Source organism: Lynx canadensis, chromosome B3 (assembly GCF_007474595.2).
Source record: "Lynx canadensis isolate LIC74 chromosome B3, mLynCan4.pri.v2, whole genome shotgun sequence".
In the NCBI taxonomy this organism is placed as follows: domain Eukaryota; kingdom Metazoa; phylum Chordata; class Mammalia; order Carnivora; family Felidae; genus Lynx; species Lynx canadensis.
Window position 1 is genome coordinate 110,161,732 of NC_044308.2, and position 20,788 is coordinate 110,182,519.

At 39.0% G+C, this 20,788-nt stretch overlaps 1 protein-coding gene across 4 annotated transcripts in view; it reads left to right on the forward strand.

Moving 5' to 3' along the window:
* Window positions 1–2,148: 2,148 nt before the first annotated feature.
* SYNE2 (spectrin repeat containing nuclear envelope protein 2) overlaps window positions 2,149–20,788 on the forward strand; it is a 228,750-nt gene continuing 210,110 nt past the window's right edge. For all 4 annotated transcript variants that reach the window (XM_030319270.1, XM_030319269.1, XM_030319271.1 and 1 more), the window contains exons 1-12: window positions 2,149–2,235; window positions 2,852–2,964; window positions 3,945–4,107; window positions 5,461–5,539; window positions 6,019–6,206; window positions 7,931–8,095; window positions 9,437–9,586; window positions 11,686–11,856; window positions 14,600–14,758; window positions 15,057–15,230; window positions 18,082–18,216; window positions 19,925–20,083. In XM_030319270.1, coding sequence (XP_030175130.1) covers window positions 2,221–2,235; window positions 2,852–2,964; window positions 3,945–4,107; window positions 5,461–5,539; window positions 6,019–6,206; window positions 7,931–8,095; window positions 9,437–9,586; window positions 11,686–11,856; window positions 14,600–14,758; window positions 15,057–15,230; window positions 18,082–18,216; window positions 19,925–20,083 — 1,671 coding nt within the window. In that variant the 5' untranslated portion in view covers window positions 2,149–2,220. The remainder of the gene's footprint in view (window positions 2,236–2,851; window positions 2,965–3,944; window positions 4,108–5,460; window positions 5,540–6,018; window positions 6,207–7,930; window positions 8,096–9,436; window positions 9,587–11,685; window positions 11,857–14,599; window positions 14,759–15,056; window positions 15,231–18,081; window positions 18,217–19,924; window positions 20,084–20,788) is intronic.

Sequence of the window (20,788 nt, forward strand, 5' to 3'; positions counted from 1 at the left end):
CACCCAGGCGCCCCAGCATGTTCAGTTTTATAAGTTCTTTATAGATATTGGATACTAACACTTTATCAAATATGCCATTTGCAAATATCTTCTCTCATTCTGAAGGCTGCCATTCAGTTCTGTCGATTGTTTCCTTTACTGTGCCAAAGATTTTTATCTTGATGAAATCCCAGTAGTTTATTTTTGCTTGTGTTTCCCTTGCCTCAGGAATTTAAAAAATAAAAAAGATGAACATAGGTGAAAGAGAGAGAAAGAGAGAGAGAGGCAAACCAGGAAACAGACCCTTACCTAGAGAGAACAGACTGAGGGTAACTGGAGGGGAAGTGGGCAGGGGATGGGTTAAATGGGTGATGGGGATTAAGGAGGGCACTTGTTGTGGTGAGCACTGTGTTTTGTATGTAAGTGATGAATCACTAAATTCTACACTTGAGACTAATGTTACACTGTTAACAAACTGGAATTTAAATAAAAACTTGAAACAAAAAAATAAATTAAAAATTAAAAATTAACAAAAAGAAGTCTGGGCATTGGTGTGGAATCAGTGTTCTTCCAGGATCTTCCCTGGGCCCCTCTGCCTGGCTCTGTTATATTGCTGACTACATTTCACTGTAACCATGTACTTTGCTTCCCACTAGATGGTTCAGGCAAGACCTGTGGGTTTTTGTTTGCTTGTTTGTTTATTTGTTTTTTTTTTTTTCAACGTTTTTATTTATTTTTGGGACAGAGAGAGACAGAGCATGAATTGGGGAGGGGCAGAGAGAGAGGGAGACACAGAATCGGAAACAGGCTCCAGGCTCTGAGCCATCAGCCCAGAGCCTGACGCGGGGCTCGAACTCACGGACCGCGAGATCGTGACCTGGCTGAAGTCGGACGCTTAACCGACTGCGCCACCCAGGCGCCCCAAAGGGGTGCTTTTTTTAAACGTTTACTCATTTTGAGAGACAGGCAGATAGACCGAGACAGAGAGAGCGGGTGAGGGGCAGAAAGGAGAGAGAGAATCCCAAGCAGTCTATGTGCTGTCAGTGCAGAGCTCTCCCTGTGTGAGGCTCAAACTCACGAACCATGAGATCATGACCTGAGCCGAAGTCAAGAATCGGATGCTTGGGCACCTGGGTGGCTCAGTTGGTTGGGCATCTAACTTCGGCTCAGGTCACGATCTCACGGTTGGTGGGTTCGAGCCCCACATCAGACTCTGTGCTGACAGCTCAGAGCCTGGAACCTGCTTTGGATTCTGTATCTCCCTCTCTCTCTCTGCCCCAGTCCCACTCACGCTCTGTCTCTGAATAAGTAAATAAATATTTAAAAAATTAAAAAAAAAAAAAAGAATCAGGTATTTAACCAACTAAGCCACCCAGGCGCCCTGAAGGGTGCTTTAAATAGTTCTAATTTCCCTCTCATAACTGATTATGGATTTATCAAAATATTCATTCTTATCCTTGTGCTCCCTTTTATATCTATTTTTTAAGTGTATTTACATATTTGGGGGGGGTCAGAGAGAGAGAGAGAACCCCAAGCAGGCTGTCAGCACACAGCCCGATACGGGGCTCAGACCCATGAACTGTGAGATCATGACCTGAGAGGAAATCAAGAATCAGATGCTTGGGGCGCCTGGGTGGCGCAGTCGGTTGGGCGTCCGACTTCAGCCAGGTCACGATCTCGCGGTCCGTGAGTTCGAGCCCCGCGTCGGGCTCTGGGCTGATGGCTCAGAGCCTGGAGCCTGTTTCCGATTCTGTGTCTCCCTCTCTCTCTGCCCCTCCCCCATTCATGCTCTGTCTCTCTCTGTCCCAAAAATAAATAAACGTTGAAAAAAAAAATTTAAAAAAAAAAGAATCAGATGCTTAACCAGCTGAGCCACCCAGACACCCCTCGTGTGCCCCCTTCTATTGCTCTTAAACAAATGATCTTCTCTATCAGCAGGTAAGCAAATGTACAGAACTGAGAAGTTTGCCCATTTGAGAAAGACTTCCCTGACTAATGGATCAGAGAAACTTTGAAGTATTAAACAAACTGCGTGCAAAGAAATAAACTTCAGAAGAATGTTTAGTGAAGCGCTGATGTTTGTTTTTTCAGATTAATGTGTGGAAAAGGGAGCTGAATGATGCCTTGCCCTCACCGCTGCATCAAATCGAAGCCTGGCTCCAGGAGGTAGAGGAGCTTATCGATGAAGATTTGCCAGCTTCCCAGGATTATTGTGAAGCCGTGGCTCTAATACAAGAGAAAATGACTTTAATCAAGGTTGGAAAATAACAAAGAAACATGGGAAAATCTGTGCTTTGTTAGGGACTTCTTCTTGAGGAAGCCGTTGTCCTAGAGAGAAGGGAAGGAAATACGGTGCCTCTTTGAGGGTGGTTTGGAATGATTCCCTTGGGGATTTTGGGGAGCCAGACGATACTTTCACTTCCTTATGGGCATTGTGCTAGTTCAAGGTGGAAACAATAAGAATAGAGTCCAGTCAGTTCTAAAGCAACTGTAAAGCCTGACCAAAAAGGAGGAAAGAGACTGGCGTAAAATGTGAGAGAGTGGGTTCTCATCAAAATGGTATGAAGGAATTTGATAGACGACATTTATGGCATGCGAACTCACAAAGGAATTACAAATAAATCCGAAAACAAAAGGTTTGGGTAATGCTTTTACCAAAGAAACTACAGTCTGTCTCTCTGTAAAATGTTCCAGTGTAAAGCATTTATGATGAAATTACGCATTGGCGAAGCTTTAGTGAAAAAAAAGTAAGGGCTTTATGAGTTTTTGGACAAAAGACGCAGCTCATACGCAGAGCAAATGAGATTAACGAACCCCCAGTTACAGTGTTTGGCAAAAAGTCTGGTTGATGTCATGCTAAATTTCTTTTCAGAATCTGATGGATAAATTTGATTGTCATTCGCATACTCTTCTGGCATTTGAAAATAGAGATGAAAAAAATTTGCCACTGGTATCACCTAAGAAATTGGAGGAAATGAAAGCACGGTTTGTAACACTACCATTTCACCACTGCCGATGCCACTCGTGTTTGAGCACTAATGGGATGCTACAGGGACCAGAAAAGTATAGATTTTTAGATAATTTCTGACAAGGATTCTTTAAATCTTGATTCACAGTACCTTCACATTTTTTGTAATAGTAACATTACATCATACTAACATACGTCCTTTTTCATTGGATGGTAGGATATGGTGGTGGGGTAAGTTCTAGAAATGGAGTCAGAAACCGAGCTCCGTATCTGAATTTTGGCCAAGTTACTGTCTTTTGGAGCATGTATCCTCACTTGTAAATACAGAATAATGATAGCCACCCTGTTCGTGTCTCACAAGGATCCTGGGTGAGACAGGAGGAGGTATCTGAAAGTACTTCGTAAACTCTAAAATACTATAAATATAGAGATTATTTAACTGATGGTTGTCCACCTCATCCTCTCTTTTCTCATTATTCATGCACAACTTATTACAATGATAATAAGAGGGTTTTAGCCTTAATAATGAAAGCCGTTTTAATATGTAAATGTTGAAATTATAGTTGCATTCGGTTATACAAAAGTTTACAAACTTAGTAAAATATTTTGGAGATTAACATTTAGTATAGGATTTTTTTTCTACAGGGGAATAGTTTCTTCACATAATGTTCTATTAGATGTTTTTCTCTCAGAAATAGTTGTTTTATTCTTAGCCACAATATTTGTTTTACTCTGTTTAAAAAAAAAATTGGGGGGCACCTGGCTGGTTCAGTTGGTAGAGCAATGTGACTCCTGATCTCAGGATTGTGAGTTCAAGCCCCACGTTGGGGGTAGTACATCTTACTTTAAAAGAAAAAAAAAATTTGAGGATACATCTGAGTTCCATGTGTTTAAAATAAAAAGCCAAAGGCCCAATATTTTTAGAAATGCCAAACAGATTATCTCGCATTTGGGCAGTAATATGAAGTTAAATTCTAAAACCTGAAATATTTTCCAGAATCAACAACATTTCGGGGGAAAAATTCATTCCACTTCTAGAATTTCATTACTATAAGTGCACAGTTCTTGGTCTGCTAGATGAAGTAAAATCAAAATTGGATGTTTGGAACGTCAAATATGGGAACAAAGAATCTGTGGAATTGTTGCTGGAAGACTGGCATGTAAGCTGTTTTATTTTGTGTTTTTGACAACCGTTCTCCATGTCTGGGTGCTAAGTTTGCATTTTTCCTTAAGACAGTTTCCCTTTACCTTTCCAGGTTTTGAGATGAGTTTTCTTGGTAGTTTCCATTAGCTTAAAATTACCTAGAGAACAGAATTTTAGGTAGCCAAATAACAGACATTGGGAGGAGTAAGAAAGAGAAAACCACATTATTTACCACAACAGGGAAGACTCTGTTAACCAGGCTAATTAACATAATAGTTACAAAAAGTTTCAGGTTATTAAAAATTTCAGCATTCACTTACTGGATGTCTTGTTTAAGAATTTTTCCCACTCAGATTCATGGTTTCATTCAAAAATTAATTTTTTTTTTAGAACATTTTAATCTTAGCCTTTCGAGTTGTAAGAGTGGGAAAGACAGTACATTTTGTCTTGGGGCTTATTTTTGGAGAAGGGGGTTGGCTCTTGAAATTAATGGGAAAAAATGTTGCAAATGATTTAAATATAAATATGTTCTTTTGTAAATTAAAAGCATCCTAGAAATGTCATTTCTGCAGTTAGGAATTAATATCATTCTTTCTGTTTCCCTTTTTTTGGAATGAGTGGCAAAAAAGAAAAATCCAAGATTGTAAATTTCAGTGCAAAAATTGAACAACACAATCAAGACAGATTTATTTAATAATTTATGATTTAAACACCGTACGTTCCTGAATAGGAGACATCATTCTCAATTAGACTAGGTTTTGAATGTATTTCCTACTTTGTATTTTTCATTTTTCCATTTAAGTAATCATACCATTGGAATTTAATAAGTATACAGTAAATATGAACTTTTAATTAACTGTATTTTTCAACAGCAGAATTTGCTTGCTTAGGACACATCATAATTTGACTAATGGTAGTTACTCAGATGTTTTTGTGGGATGGATGTTATCTATTTACAACATACTCTCATACATCTAATAAAAATTATTCAATATTAATAAAAGTTGTGAAATAAAAGAAACTGGGATAAATTACGCAATGTTAATAAATATGTGAAGTAGGAGCTTTTGAAAATGGTATATGTAACTTACCTTTTCCCACAGGAGAAAAACCGTTGTGGAACCATATCACGGCAATGATGAACTTTGTTAGGTCTCATACCTACATAGTGTTCATACTTCTGTTTCCTAGATCTTAACCGACTTTCTTCATGAACTACTCTTCTTTTCTACCCAAATATATAGTAGTAAAGCCTTAAGGAAATTTTGGGGCCCGAGTGCTTCATCAATATTTATGTTTCTCTCTGGATTTCTTGACACATTTTTAATGGTAAAAAGCTGTCAATATAATTTTTCCTTTTCCCCCCCAGAAATTTATTGAAGAAAAAGAGTTCCTAGCTCAACTTGAAACTTCCTTGCAAAAGTGTGAAGAAATACATAAGAATTTAGGTAAAGCTATACAGTTACTTTTTGATGAAATGACCACTTAAAAATAGCACGCGGGCGCCTGGGTGGCTCAGTCGGTTGTGCGTCTGACTTCGGCTCAGGTTATGATCTTGCAGGTCGTGGGTTTGAGCTCTGTGTTCGGCTCTGTGCTGATGTCTCAGAGCCTGGAGCCCGCTTTGGCTTCTGTGTCTCCCTCTCTCTCTCTGCCCCTCCTCTGCTTGTCCTCTCTCTTTCTGTCTCAAAAATAAACAAACATTAAAAAAAATAGCATTTTATCTGTTTCACTTTCTTTATATCTTAACGTTTTAGGAATTGGTTTAACATGTGTTTTCTTTGGAAAATTCTTGCGTTCACTTTTAATATTATCACAGTACATATTTACTTGACCATTGACAATTAATATGCAAATATTTTTCTTGGTATTATTTTATTAATAAAAAACTGTTTTCTAAGATTACTTTCTTGTTTTGTTAACATTATAGATGGAGAATATCAGGATATTAGCAAACAATATATGGCAGCGGAATATGATATTTGTATGTATAGAAAAAATATATATAATGTCAAGTCCACTCTTCAGAAAGTTTTGACATGTTGGGCTACTTATCTGGAAAAACTTCGCTTACTAAAGGCTTGTTTTGAGGAGACAAAGAAGGAACAGATTAAAGAGGTATTTTCAGTCTAATGTTACCTCCTCAATTTTCTTTTCTTTTTTTTTTCGTTTTGTTTGGAGATCCTCGTTTTCAATCCAAAAATGAGAGGCCAGGGAAGAGTGAACATGACTCTTGGAAATATTCTTCAAAGTATTGGAAAGAGTTTAGTTTCTTTCTAATACAATTGCCAAAAGGAAGTTTTCTCCTCATTGTAGGTTTTACACACACACACACACACACACACACACACACACACACACAGTAGCTTTTGAACGATATATTGCTTAAGTTCTTTGGAAGGAAAAGAAAAGACTTGGAATATTCAATAGCTTATAGACACATTTAAAATAACTTGATAGTTTAAAAAGTTTTATTTTTCCATTTGGGTGAATACCTTTCAGCTCTAAAATCTTCCTGTATTTCCAGAGGAAGGAAATGCAGAATACCTTAGACTTATGTGGAGAGGTGTGGAAGAAATTTCAACGTAATTCATCAGTGTTTTCACTTGCTAGTCATGTCATAATCTGTTTTATGATTATTCTCTGGGATAGTTTTTCTTTCTTTCATTTCTTTTCCTCTGTTGCAAATGGTTATCTGCTTGAAAATAATTTTGATGAAAAGTCTCAGATGAAACATTTTCCAAATAGACACTAAAGTTCCTCAGCTGAAAATGGGCTGTTTATATGAAAGTAAAATTTGTGATAAGTGTAGGAGTGAGTAAAGAATATTTGAGGGGTTGGTGAGTCATTCTCCCTGTCACCTATAGTGATACTAAAAATTCAAATCTTTGGCTTTCAACGATTCTTCTGTGTTTAAAGACCTTTTTTTAAATTCTGATTTTAATTCTAGTAGTTAACCTACAGTATAGTAGTAGTGTCAGATGTACAATAAAGTGATTCAACACTTTTCATGCAACATCCAGTGCTCATCACAAGGGCACTTCTGAATCCCCATCATCTATTTTACCCATCCCCCACCCACCTCCCCTCTGGTAATCATCAGTTTGTTCTCTGGTTAATAGTCTGTTTCTTGTTTGCCTCTCTCTTTCCTTTTTTCCCCCCTTTGCTCGTCTGTTCTGTTTCTTACATTCCACATATGAGTGAAATCATATGGTATTTGTCTTCCTCTGAGTTATTTTGCTTATCATAAAACTCGCTGGCTTCATCCATTAAAGATATTTTATTAAGATTCACATAAATGAGAAAAAAAAAAACACTATAAGCCTTGCACTTCCCAAACTCTGTGCTGAGGTGCCCTGAGCTTCCAGAGGACTTTAAAGATAATTTAAATTTTGAGGGACACAGCAACATCAGCCTGTTGGACACCATACAGCAAATAACTACCAAGTGGTTTGGACCCGACTACTTGAAAATGAGAACCGTTAGATGAATCTCCTGGCATAGGGAATTTATGAAAAAAATCACCGAAACATTAAGGGCACCATGAACCGATAAATGTTTGAGAGCCTTTGCTCTAAGCTCATTAGCCACTTAGAAAGGCGGAACATCAGCTGCTTCCTTAAAGTTCAGGACCAAGAGCAATGACAGCTGGTGCCTGGCAGTTAGTGATTAGGGATGAAGAGCTAGCCCAGCAGGGATGGGGAATCCTCTGAGGGGAGGGTCAGAGTGTCTGCAAGAACCTCATACTCACTTTTGCTTAGAATCACTTGGTAAAGATCTGTTACGCATAACAGAAAGACAAGTGTTGTGTCGTTAAAAAGTGTTGCTTCTATGTTGTGTAGATTCCCTTTGAGACAATATCCCAGTGGAGTGTAGAACATACTACTTTAAATGAAGTGGGAAATTTCCTAATTCAAGTCAGTAATGATGAAGTTGGATCATCTATTTCTAAAGAACTGAGAAGGCTGAATAAAAGATGGAGAAAATTTATTACAAAAACTCAACTTGTAAGTGTTTTTGTTTTTGTTTTTTGGTAACCGCTTCATTGAGATCTAATTCCCATACCATACAATTCACTCATTGAAAGTGTATAACTTAGTATATTTAGTATATTCAGAGTCGTGCAGCCACCACCATCATAAATTCTAGAACATTTTTGTCATCTCCTAAAGAAACGCTGACTCCATTAGCAGTCACTCTCTACTCTCTCCCAGCCTCCCCAGTGGCCACTGATCTACTTTATGTCTCTGTAGATTTGCCTGTTCTGGATATTTCACACAGATGGAATCAAATAGTATCTGGTCTTTTGTTTCTCGCCTTTTAAACTTAGCATAATGTTTTCAAGGTTCGTCTGTGTTGTAACGTGTCAGTACTTCATTTACTTCTTATGGCAAATGATAGTCTATTGTATGGATACCCAGCATTTCATTTATTGATTGATCACTTTATGCACATTGGCTTCTTTCCACCCTTTTGACTATTATGAATAGTGTTGCTGTGAACATTTATGTCCAAGTTTTTTGTTTTTTTTTTAAAATGTTTATTTATTTTGAGAGAGAAAGAGAGAGAAATGGAAAGCAAGCAGGGGAGGGGCAGAGAGAGAAGGAGAGAGAATCCCAAGCAGGCTTCACACTGTCAGTGCAGAGCCCCACACGGAGCTCCAACTCACGAATCATGAGAATCATGACCTAAGCTGAAATCAAGAGTCGGACGCTTAACTGACTAAGTCAGTCATCCCTTATGGACAAGAATTTGTGTGGACATGTAATAATACAGTTTTGTAGCTGAAATTCATTTACCGTTATAGAACAACATAAGCATTTTTGCATACAGATTTCAACCTCCTTAAGAACATACACGGAACTTTATATGGCTTTTTATTTAGCATGGCGCCTTATAAAAGCAGACCTTTAATAAATAATTTTTGAACTTAAATTATTCTATTTCTTATTTTTAATAATTTTAGACTGAGGGGTTTTTTTTGTTTTTTGGGGAAATGCTCCTACTTTATAACATTGTTATTATGTGATAAATCCCCAAAATATGTTGAATATATTATGTCCAGTTATTGTTAGTGATAATGTATCTTCACGTAAAAATATGGGCTTCAGGGTACCTGGGTGGCTCAGTTGGTTGAGCAACTGACTCTTGATTTTGGCTCAGGTCACGATCTCACGGCTCGTGAGCTCAAGGCCCGCATAATGCCTTGTGCTGACAGTGAGGAGCCTGCTTGGAATTCTCTCCCTCTCTTTCTGCCCCTTCCCCCCTCCCCTCACTCTCTATCTCTCAAAGGAAGTCAATAAGTAATTTTTTAAAATGGACTGTAAATTTTATGACAATTTTTATAGGAAATGAAACTGCCACTTAGAAAAAAACAGGATCAGCCCATTTTTGACAATTATGAAAATACTCAGCTACGTGAAGAAGAAAAACCAACTGTTGATTTTTCAATGGATATGTCAATAGAACTTCCTGAAAGTCATAATCAGCATGTAAAGGTAAAATAGTCATACTTTATGTATTTCACTTGTATATAGCTATACCGTGGCTATTTTTCTTTTGTTAAACCTATATTGTTGAAACAGTGGTAAATGTGATTATTGGATAACACTTAAAAAATTTTTTTTTAACGTTTATTTATTTTTGAGACCGGGAGAGATAGAGCATGAATGGGGGAGGGTCAGAGAGAAAGGGAGACACAGAATCTGAAACAGGCTCCACGCTCCGAGCTGTCAGCACAGAGCCTGACGTGGGGCTCAAACTCACGGACCGCGAGATCATGACCTGAGCTGAAGTTGGACGCTTAACCGACTGAGCCACCCAGGCACCCCGGATAACACTTAAAATGTGGTCATTTTCCACTAGAATGTTCCACTAGGATCCCTCATGAAGGAGGCTTCAGCATTCAAGTCTGTGTCTCTCCCTCACTCAGGAATTCCGCAGATGTGCAGAAGCCGTCATGACTTCTGAGCTGTGGACACTGAGTTGATATTTTCTTCAGATGACTTCTGCCTCTTGCTCAGGGATTGTCTAGCTTTGGTCTAGCCCCTGGCCCATGTCTTACTTCCTTTCTGTACAGTAGGGGACAATATAATCTTTATTTCTTGCTTTGTTGTTTAGTTTAGAGGACGATTTTATTTTTATTTTTTTTCAACGTTTTTTTATTTATTTTTGGGACAGAGAGAGACAGAGCATGAACGGGGGAGGGGCAGAGAGAGAGGGAGACACAGAATCGGAAACAGGCTCCAGGCTCTGAGCCATCAGCCCAGAGCCTGACGCAGGGCTCGAACTCACGGACCGCGAGATCGTGACCTGGCTGAAGTCGGACGCTTAACCGACTGCGCCACCCAGGCGCCCCTAGAGGACGATTTTAGATTATAGGGAAGACTATGGAAAAGGAACAAAGAGTTTATACACATGTAAGATAATACCAGTGATTTTGGAAATGTGCCTCCTTCCGAATAATAACATATCCAATTTCACTTAAATTAAGTTTGGACTGACTTTGGCCAGTTGCTGGGATGGAGTGCTAGTGTTTGGCACCATAAGGAGACCTGATCAAAGTCTTGAAAGATCTGAAGTTGTGCAATACGTTTATAGAGGAGAAGGACGTGGAACACTATATTTCTCTAGTACATTTAAGATATCTGATTAACAACAGCTTTAAGGATGCACCTGTCATGCAGAGCTATAGCATAACCTATAGGATATTGAGAGGTTATCAATGGGAAAAGGCTTAATTTTGTTGAAATTGGATTCTAAGTCTCTTCTTGGTGATGTTTCATGACTACTGTCACTCATAGTTGTATTTACTAAAATTGTACGTGAGTTTTAGAAATGTATCTATGGAGTTACTACCCTAATTTTCTAAGCTTTAATCTTCTTATCTATAAAATGAAGATGATAATAACTAAATGATAGGAATGATACCCTCATTAAGAAAACATAATGTGAAGGGCATCTGGGTGGCTCAGTCATTTAAGCATCCAACTCTCAATTTGGGCTCAGGTCATGATCCCAGGTGGTGGGATCAAACCCCCATTGGGCTCTGTGCTGAGCATGGAGCCTGCTTAAGATTCTCTCTCTCTTTCTCTCTCTCTCTCCCTCCTCTGCACCTTTCCCCTGCTCGTGCTTGCTCTCTCTCTCAAAAAAAAAAAAAAATAAGAAAGAAAGAAAAAAAGAAAACATGAACAAATTTTTTACTTTTTAAAGTGATAAATGCAATCATAGAGTGTGATTATCATTATCCAAAAAGTAGGTTTTAAGTTACTAAAGTATGTTGCATTAGCAGTCTTCAGGAAGAAAAGAGATATAACTTTTTCTAATTGAAAACTATTTTAGGGGTGCCTGGGTGGCTCACGTCAGTTGAGTGTCTGACTCTTGGTTTCAGCTCAAGTCACGATCTCACAGTTTCGTGAGTTCAAGCCCCATATCGAGGCTCTGCACTGACTGCTGAACCTGCTTGGGATCCTCTCTCTCCCTCTCTCTCGGCCCCTCACCCATTTGTGCTCTCTGTCTCTCTCAAAATAAATACACTTAAAAAAGTATTTTATAAGTGATGTTGCCATTTTCTTAGCGGTAATTTTGAATGTTGTAGGCTGGGGAAGGACATGAAAAAGAAAATGAATTCACAGGGCAACTCAAAGTGGCTGAAGATGTTGAAAAACTCATTGAACAAGTGGAAATCTGGGAGGCAGAAACTGAATCTCTTCTGGAGCTTCTGAGATGTCATGAGGGGGTAGACGCCTCAGTGGAAGAATCTTTGCAGGTAGGAGTGCAAAAGTATTAAGAAGCTTTCGTGGTTGTGGACTTATGTACTAAGACAAATACAATGTTTTAAGGTAAATAGTAATAAGACTGCTGTTTGAACTTTCTTTGCTGAGCGTTGTAAAAATTGCATGCACTGTCATTCCTAGATCATTTGCTGAGATTTTGCCTGAGGACAGAGGATAGATTAGGAGACCACTAATGATACCTTACAAGTCTCAATTCCTGAACTGATTTTCCCAGCCACCTAATGGAGATTAAAATATTCTCTGGTTTCAGAGAGCAATGAGGAGATGAGTCAGGATGTGTCAGATAGGTAGGTCAGTTCAGCGAGAGTATAAGAGATTATACAATTTATGCTTTGAAAGCTCACCCGTTGATTAAGCCACCTACCCTTCCTTCCTTGATGCAGGGAGGGTGACGGATGTTGTTAAAACCTTTCTGTCTTTATTCTCGGGCAGTTGACTCATTGAAAAGCACTGAGGCAAGAGTGTGTCTTAATATCATTCAGTTCTCCTGGGGAAGGAGTTACGACTGAGGTTTTTACTGAGTTCCAGCTCAGCTATAAAACTTATGGAGCATGTCATAAATTACAACAAGATGGAAAGTTCCTGGAATGAAGGGATATTCACGTAATTCTTTGAAATCCAGATTTCTGAAAGGTGTATAGGTAGCATTTTGTGTTTTCATGGTTTATACGAATCGCATTTTTTATCGTTTTGAAAATATTGTGTAAACGTACCTATGCCATCTGCCAGCACTTTTTACTTTCGTTTTATTTTTATATTTACTTATTTGTTGTATCTGGAATTCGCTTGATGAAAGAAATGAGTAGGAAGGAGAAATTCAATAATTTAAAAATATTTCAAAACGATGACAATGATCCCTCTTATAAACAATGAAAATACAAATATGCTTATATAAGGATATACTTATATTAACAAGAAATTAAGTAGATCTTTATTAGAGCAAGATATATGGTGAAGTAAGAAAAGCAAATTGGTGAACAGTACCAGTGATGTGATTTTTTTTAGCCTTTTTTTAAAACAATTGCTTTTTTGTAGTAAATGGATTTATATCCATAGAAAACTGTGTGTAAGGATATACACATAACTAACTCTTATCTTGATCGTGCATTAGGCCCCAGTCTTGGCACATTTCCTGATGTCTCATACATGTAAACCAAGTAACCAGATATTGTTACTTTTATAATTAAAAAGAGAAAAAGATGAAAATATAAATGAATGTGCTAACTGTAGAACATTTAAATAATGTACAAAAGCATAAAGAGTAAAAGCACCATGATTCCACTGCTCTCAGATAAATACAGTCAACATTTATATAGTTAATATCAAACAGTGTAACTTCTATTTTATCATACTTTTGCTACCCTTGAGTTGTAATTAAAATTTTTTGTGCTGATTTGATAACTGAAAAGTGGTACCTCATTATTATTTTAATTTGTACTTATTTAATTACATGTAAGGTTGAACTGTCTTTCATGTATTTATCGGCCATTTGTTTTTGTGAATTATCTGTTCTTGCGTTTTCTGAATTTTCTTTGGGACCTTAGTACTTTTCTTTCTTTTTTTTTTTTTAACGTTTATTTATTTTTGAGACAGAGAGAGACAGAGCATGAGCAGGGGAGGGGCAGAAAGAGAGGGAGACACCGAATCTGAAACAGGCTCCAGGCTCTGAGCTGTCAGCACAGAGCCCGACGCGGGGCTCGAACTCACTCACTGCGAGATCATGACCTGAGCCGAAGTCGGACACTTAACCAACTGAGCCACCCAAGCACCCCAAGGACCTTAGTACTTTTCTTATTGAATTTATGAGCTCTTTGAATCACGACGCCTTTTCATTTGTGTGGCAAATATTTTTACCAAGTTGTTGACTTTTAAATTGTTTATTTTATTTTACATGGAAAATTTTTATATTGATGTTCCTACTCTCATCCCTAAAAAGGCCCCTTCACACCCAGAGGGTAGATCACTTTTCATGGATAATTTCTTTTTGTAGTTTTCTATTTTATATGTAACTTTCTGATCCACTGCAATTTATTTTTAGTGTGTTGTATAAAGCATGGTTATAAATTTCTTTTCCAATAGCCATTTTTCTCCAATAACATTTAGTGAATCTCCTTCCAACCGATTTGACTTAGAACAACTTCATTTTGGGGTGCCTGCGTGGCCCAGTCTGTTGGGCGTCCGACTTCAGCTCAGGTTATGATCTCGCAGTTCTTGAGTTCGAGTCCTGCATCGGGCTCTGTGCTGACAGCTTTGGATTCTGCTTTGACAGCTTTGGAACCTGCTTTGGATTCTGTGTCTCCTTCTCTGTCTGCCCCTCCCTGCCCTTACGTGTGTGTGCATGCTTGTGCTCTCTCCCCCTCTCTCTCTCAAAATAAATAAACATTTAAAAAAAAGAGAACAACTTCATTTTAAGATTTATTACTACTCTCTCAACTTATTTGACTATTGGCATTGTATTACTTCTAGGCTTTATTTTATTGAAGTGCTTACTTCAATAAAGAAGTGTAAAGAATCTATGACAGACTGTGTTTCTCAGAATCTCATTGTACTAACATAACAATTTTTTAATGAAGTTTAAAAATAACATTTTTAGAGTACAAATGTACCTCGCTTTGGATTAATAATAATTAACTTTTTATGATTTCCTGACCAGAGTAAGGTTAATGTTTAACATATAACCTGAATATTTATTGTGGTCTCACTTTGTTTTCATAGCATCTTATTGCCAAAGGCTCTATGTATGAAGAGCTTGTGTCTAGAATTGAAGATACCTTACAAATGGATGTGCAGAATATTTCCAGCCAGGAGTCCCTTCAACATGTTCTCACAGTTGGGCTTCAGACAAAGATTCAAGAAGCGAAAGAGAAAGTTCAGGTCTCTCTTTAATATTTCGTATTAAGTGAATCCAGTCTTTAAAACTGAGTGGTCAGTAGGAGGATGGGGAAGAGAGGGAGGGATTGCCCTCTAAGTTGGAAACGTTTTATAAAATATTACTTTTGTGTTTTATGTGTATATTTTAACAATTTAGAGCACATTGAAAAATATCAACATAATAAGTAGGATATTCTTATGTCTAGTGGGAAAATAAGAGTCACTCCTCAAAGACTGTATTTGTTAATTTGTGACTTACTGAAAAGCTGGGCCAGCTGTTGAGAATTTTTTGTCTTTGCAGATCAGTATGGTGAAATTAGTTTCCGTGTTGAAAAACTCAGCTGATGCTTCCCCAGATCTGGATGTCAGGCTGAAAGTGGAGGAGTCACAGAGGGAACTTGAATCATACATGACAAGGGCTGAGCAATTACTTGGACAAAGAGAGAGCCGGAGTGGACTAATTTCAAAATACAAGGTGGGACTCTCAACCGTCAAATGTAGGCTCTTCTTTTTTTTTTTTTTTAACATTTATTCATTTTTAAGAGACAGAGACATGAGTAGGGCAAGTGCAGAGAGAGAGGGAGACACAGAATCTGAAGCAGGCTCCAAGCTCTGAGCTGTCAGCACAGAGCCAGCCTGACGCGGGGCTCAAACCCACAGACCGTGAGATCATGACCTGGGCCAAAGTCGGACACTTAACCCACCGAGCCACCCGGGCACCCCCAAATGTAGGCTGTTTATTATCAGCTACCTACCTCATGTGAAATCGAGATAGTTCCGTCACTGTAATCATGCACAAAGTTACTGTAACTTTAAAGAATTTCCCAGTTTTATATGTTGTTCCCAGAAACTATTAAAAATATACATGCATGTGAGGAATTTTTTCAATTTAAACTTTAGTATAGATCTGCCGAATGGACTCAGTGGTATAGTGTCACGAGCACAACTGATCGTACGATATTCAGCATGAGTTTAATTTTTCTTGCTTTTTAAATTAGTACAATGGGCAGCATAATTCCAGCTGCCAAATTTGTTGTGAGACGTTAAATAAAAAAAAGGCACATGAAGGCCCTTGGAATAGGTAAAGTTCTCTGAATATAAAATAACACTTTTGTCATTAAAATGCTTTGATAGAAGTTATATGTGATTCTATGGGTAAAGATCCAGTGATGTTGTTTTGTGTGGCGATAGTTTCAGGTTGCTTTTTGCCGGTTTGATAGGCGACTCAAGATGTGTGCAAACCCGAGAGTCATTATTAATTAACATGATGGGAGGCATTTGGGTGGTCTATGAAGTAAAAGTACGATAAGGTCTCTACCATTGGACACATTGGAGAGGTAGAGTGATATGTGTCCTTTCGTTCCTTTATTCAATATTTCACACACTTATTGGACATTTAACATGAGCTAGACTTCTGAGGGGACCGCCCCACTCTTCTAGAAGAAGGAGCCTCTTTATTCTCATCATGGCCTCCTTCTCTTTTCTGGGCCTCAGTCCTCATCTGGTTTTCTGGATTGTGAACCCGACCATGGCTCTGTTATCAGCCGTCTCAACACTGCTTTTCCCAGGACCCCAAAGGCCTCCCCTGCGTGATCGATTTCTGTTTGCATGTTGCTAGCCACCATCTTTGACCAGTTCCCTCGGCCTTTTTTTTTTTTTTTTAATTTTTTTTTTAACATTTATTTATTTTTGAGACAGAGAGAGACAGAGCATGAACGGGGGGAGGGCCAGAGAGAGAGGGAGACACAGAATCTGAAGCAGGCTCCAGGCTCTGAGCTGTCAGCACAGAGCCTGATGCGGGGCTCGAACTCACGGACCGTGAGATCATGACCTGAGCAAAGTCGGACGCTCAACCGACTGAGCCACCCAGGAGCCCCTCCCTCGGCCTTTTATTGTCGCTTGTATTCCTAGGTTGCTGAGAGTGCTGAACTGACCTTAAAGAGTCAGTGGTTCTTATGAATAATCACCAGGCTGGATTTCCTGGTGCTGATATGGTCAGCTCAGGAAAGAGAGAAGGAAGAGACAAAACAGAGGCTCAAGGCCCCTTCTCTCCCAGAGAGAGGGGTTAGAGGGGTCAGTCTGGCGCCATTTTCCTCCCACTGAGGGTCTACCTTTTGGAATCAGAGGCCACAGATTTCCCCCCTTTTATCTCTGGCATTTAGTAAAGTAGAGCCATTTTCATGGCAGAAGCAAGATCTCTGCCCTGCCATGTCCTGCCCTGAGACCCCTGCGACTCCAGGGGCACATGAGTCGTGGGAGCCATCTGCCAGCATGTAGGGTTAGAGAGTCTCCCCAGGTAATAAATCCAGCAATCCTCACAGAGGCTTGGAGGAAGGCCCTGGGGCTCAGCCTTGTACCTTTTCCACAGTAGGCCCATAATAAATATGTCGTGAGCGCATGAATGAATTCCCACCGTGCTTAAGTGCCTTATTCCCTAAAGTTACTTTTGTCTTCTGTCTCCTGTAGGTTTTCTGTCTCTTTCACAAGCACCAAACTATTCTGTGTTCTGTCATTTCCTAATTAATTAAACTAGGTTTCTGCCAGGTAATTGCCAGGTCTATAAGAGCAGGTAAGCATGAGATAAGGAGCAGACGCGTCTCTGTCCACTGCTACTCCCTCTCTGGGGCAGGACTGCCAGTGTGGTTGGCCCTGGGCAAAACTTTGAAGTTGATGATAAGGTAATGTTGACTTGTTGCAGCCTAAAAATGCTTATGCACAATATTAAATATTGGCCTATTAATCCTACTATAAATTGTGTCTTCTTACAACACTAATCTCTAATACATGCTAGTATATTCTTCGTATCGTATTGTTAATGAAGGATGGTCCTCTATTCACTAGTACTTAGGAACTTTAGAGGAAACAGTGCCAGTGGCTCATTCCCCTGCACAATAATCCTTTCAATGATTTATCAGAGGGGTAACAAAAGTCCTTTTGAATATCCTAAGCAAGTCTTTATCTGGTCCTCAAATGTCTAACTACATTTGATTAATAAATATTTTGCAGTTCTTTTCAAAGTTATTCAAGAGATGCAAAAGGGATATCAACCTTACTTTACAAAAAGTCTCCCCTAAATCTTCATAGTCCCCAAAAAGTCTTTTCCCAGTTCTGCCCCTGAAAGACCTACCAATATTAGCTTTGAGGACTTGGCAGTAGAATGAGACTTTTTTTTTTTTTAAGATTTTATTTCTTAAGCAATCTGTATACCCAACGTGGGGCCCAAACCCAGAACCCCAAGACCCAAGAGTCGCACCCTCTGCTGACTGAGCCAGCCAGGCACCCCTAGAATGAGGCTTTCATGTTCTCATTTACGTTCTCTTTTTTAGGAAGCACTAATAATTCTAAATTCTAAAAGTCTGGTCAAGTATTTGAAAGCTGTTGAGGAACTGAAAAATGATGTAACTGAGGGTGTAAAGCTGTCTTTGGAAGAAGAGAGTAGACGTGTCTGTGCCAAGTGGGAGGTAAGAACATGCACATGTATCTGGGATTCTGCTTGTAGATCTGACCCTGGGCCCATTTGTCATCAGTCATTCCTGGCCATCCCCCGTGTACTTGGTATCACGGTGGGGGCTGATCCTGTGAGTTTCCCAGGGCCCAGTCAGGTTCTGTGTTCAGCCAATGACAACACGGCTTGGAGATTAGCGGGTGATTGGAAGGGGGAAAGGGGAGAGTCCAAAGTCCCTCTCTTAGACAGTGTCCTTGGTGGCTGTGGGTTCCATGGTTCCAGATTCTGATGACCCTTCTGTCTGGGCTCCTCTGAAGCCTCCAGCCCAGCAGTATAGCAGCCTTCTGCCAGTGTTCATCTCCGGATTGCCTTACTGTCCTCCCTTTGGCTTTTCTGATCTTTCATCTCGTGTGTAACTAGTTCCCTGCATTTAATTCCCTCTAAGTTAAATATTTAATGTTTCCTGGGTCCCTAGTTGGATCCTGACTGAGACAACATATAGACACATATGCACATGTAGAGTTTCCTAGTGAAATAGGCATAGACTTTGATGGCAGACAGACCTCGATTCAGCAGCTATGACCTTGGGTAAGTTGTTTCACCCTCTAGGAACGTATCTGTTAAAATGGGGATGTGTGCAACCACTTGGCAGGATTATTGCAAGGATTTATCTAAAGCCCCACCACAGAGATTGTGTTCAATAAGCGGTGATTTGTATTCAGCATGTGTGTCTGGAGAGAGAGAATAAGGTAATATAATTGAATGTCTACTGTTAAAGGCACTTAAAACGTATTTTATTTAACTTTATTGTTTTTTTTTTTATTTTAGAGAGAGCGTGTGAGTGGGGGAGAGGGTCAGAGGGAGAGAGAGAGAATCTCAAGCAGGCTCCACATCCAATGTGGAGGCTGATGTGGGGCTCGATCCCATGACCCTGGGATCATGACCTGAGCTGAAATCAAGAGTTGGATGCTCACCTGACGGAGCCACCCAGGCACCCCTTAAAACATGCTTTTAAATAGACGTTTATTTAAAATAAATAAATTAAATGAAAAGTTAAATAAATTTCTAAATTTTAGAACAATTTTATTTATTTATTTATTTATTTATTTATTTATTTATTTAGAATTTTAGAGCAATTTTAGATTTACTGAATTATTACAAAGATAGTACAGAGAGTTCCAGTGTGCCCCATGCCCAGTATTATTATCCCTTATTATTATCATCTTACATTAATACGGTATCTTTGTCACACTTAATGGCCCAACAATGGTACGTTATTTCCTTACGTTTATACTTTATGCATGTTTCCACCGTGTTTCCCTCCTCTCATTTTTTTTCTATTTCAGAATCCCATCCAGGACATACATTTTAGTTCTGTGTTATTTCTCCATAGGCTCGGAATGTGTTTTGTATATGTTTTCTCTAGTCTCCAGCCTTGTCTTTTCCATTCTCTTAATGGTATCTTTCACAGCTAATACATGGTTCTAGTTGTTAGAAAGAAAAAGAAAATATGTTTCTGGGTCTGGTATATTTTAAAACATCCTTCCCAGTGACATAAAGACGAATCAGAATGTCATTTAAACTCTCTTTTCGACCCTTTGTTACTACAAATATTCTTATTGGGTTTTTGATGAAAATCTTTTCAATGTATTCTTTTCTCATAGTTAGCTAATACATGTGCCTTTGTGGGCTTATTTTTTTTTTTTTTTTTTTTTTTTTTGCAGTCTCTTCATCATGAGATGTCTTTGTATATTCAACAACTGAAAATAGACATTGAAAAAGGAAAACTCAGTGACAGTATTTCAAAACTTGAAAAACAAATAAATAAAGAAAAGAAACTAATTCGCAGAGGAAGGACCAAGGGTCTCATCAAGGAACATGAGGTAAACCACCTGTTTTCCATTTATATGTTGTCATCATTTTGGAGTTTCTCTTACATGGTTGTGTATGTCCTTCACCTCGGATTAAACCTGCTCTGAAAATTACGTCAGTCCTCTTGTCCGTTTCCTGGGGATTATCCCTTACGTGGTTCGAGTTCTAACTGCAGCCTGTGTTTCTTGCTTTTGGGACATGAGAAAAATTCAGCGTCAAGTTATTATTTCATGATTTCCCTTGCCATTGCTCAGTGGCCCCTGTCCCTTGAGACTGTGGTTGCAAATGTGTCACCTGTTGCTTAAGTACCCACAGTTGATTTTGAGGGGCACGGTGTCCTCAGAAGTGCTGCTTTTGGAAAAGATAGCAAGTCAGGATATAAGCATCTGGGGCAAATCTCATGCTCCATCTGGCCCCCATCCTATATGATTGCTTCTATTTATTTGACAGTATTGACTCTTCTTCTTTCCTTTAAACTGTTTACTGCCGTGGCTCTCCCAATATCAACCTCTCTTGCTTTTCCTTATTTGATTGTTTTTTGGGGGGTGGGGAACTTCTTTTTAGCGTCATTCACAAATTTCTCTCTCTTTTTTAAAGTAATCTTTATACCCAACGTGGGGCTCGAATTCATGACCCGAGATCAACAGTTGCACAGTCTACCAACTGAGCCAGGCAGGGGCCCCACAAATTTCTCTGTTTCCCTTGTGTTATCTTAA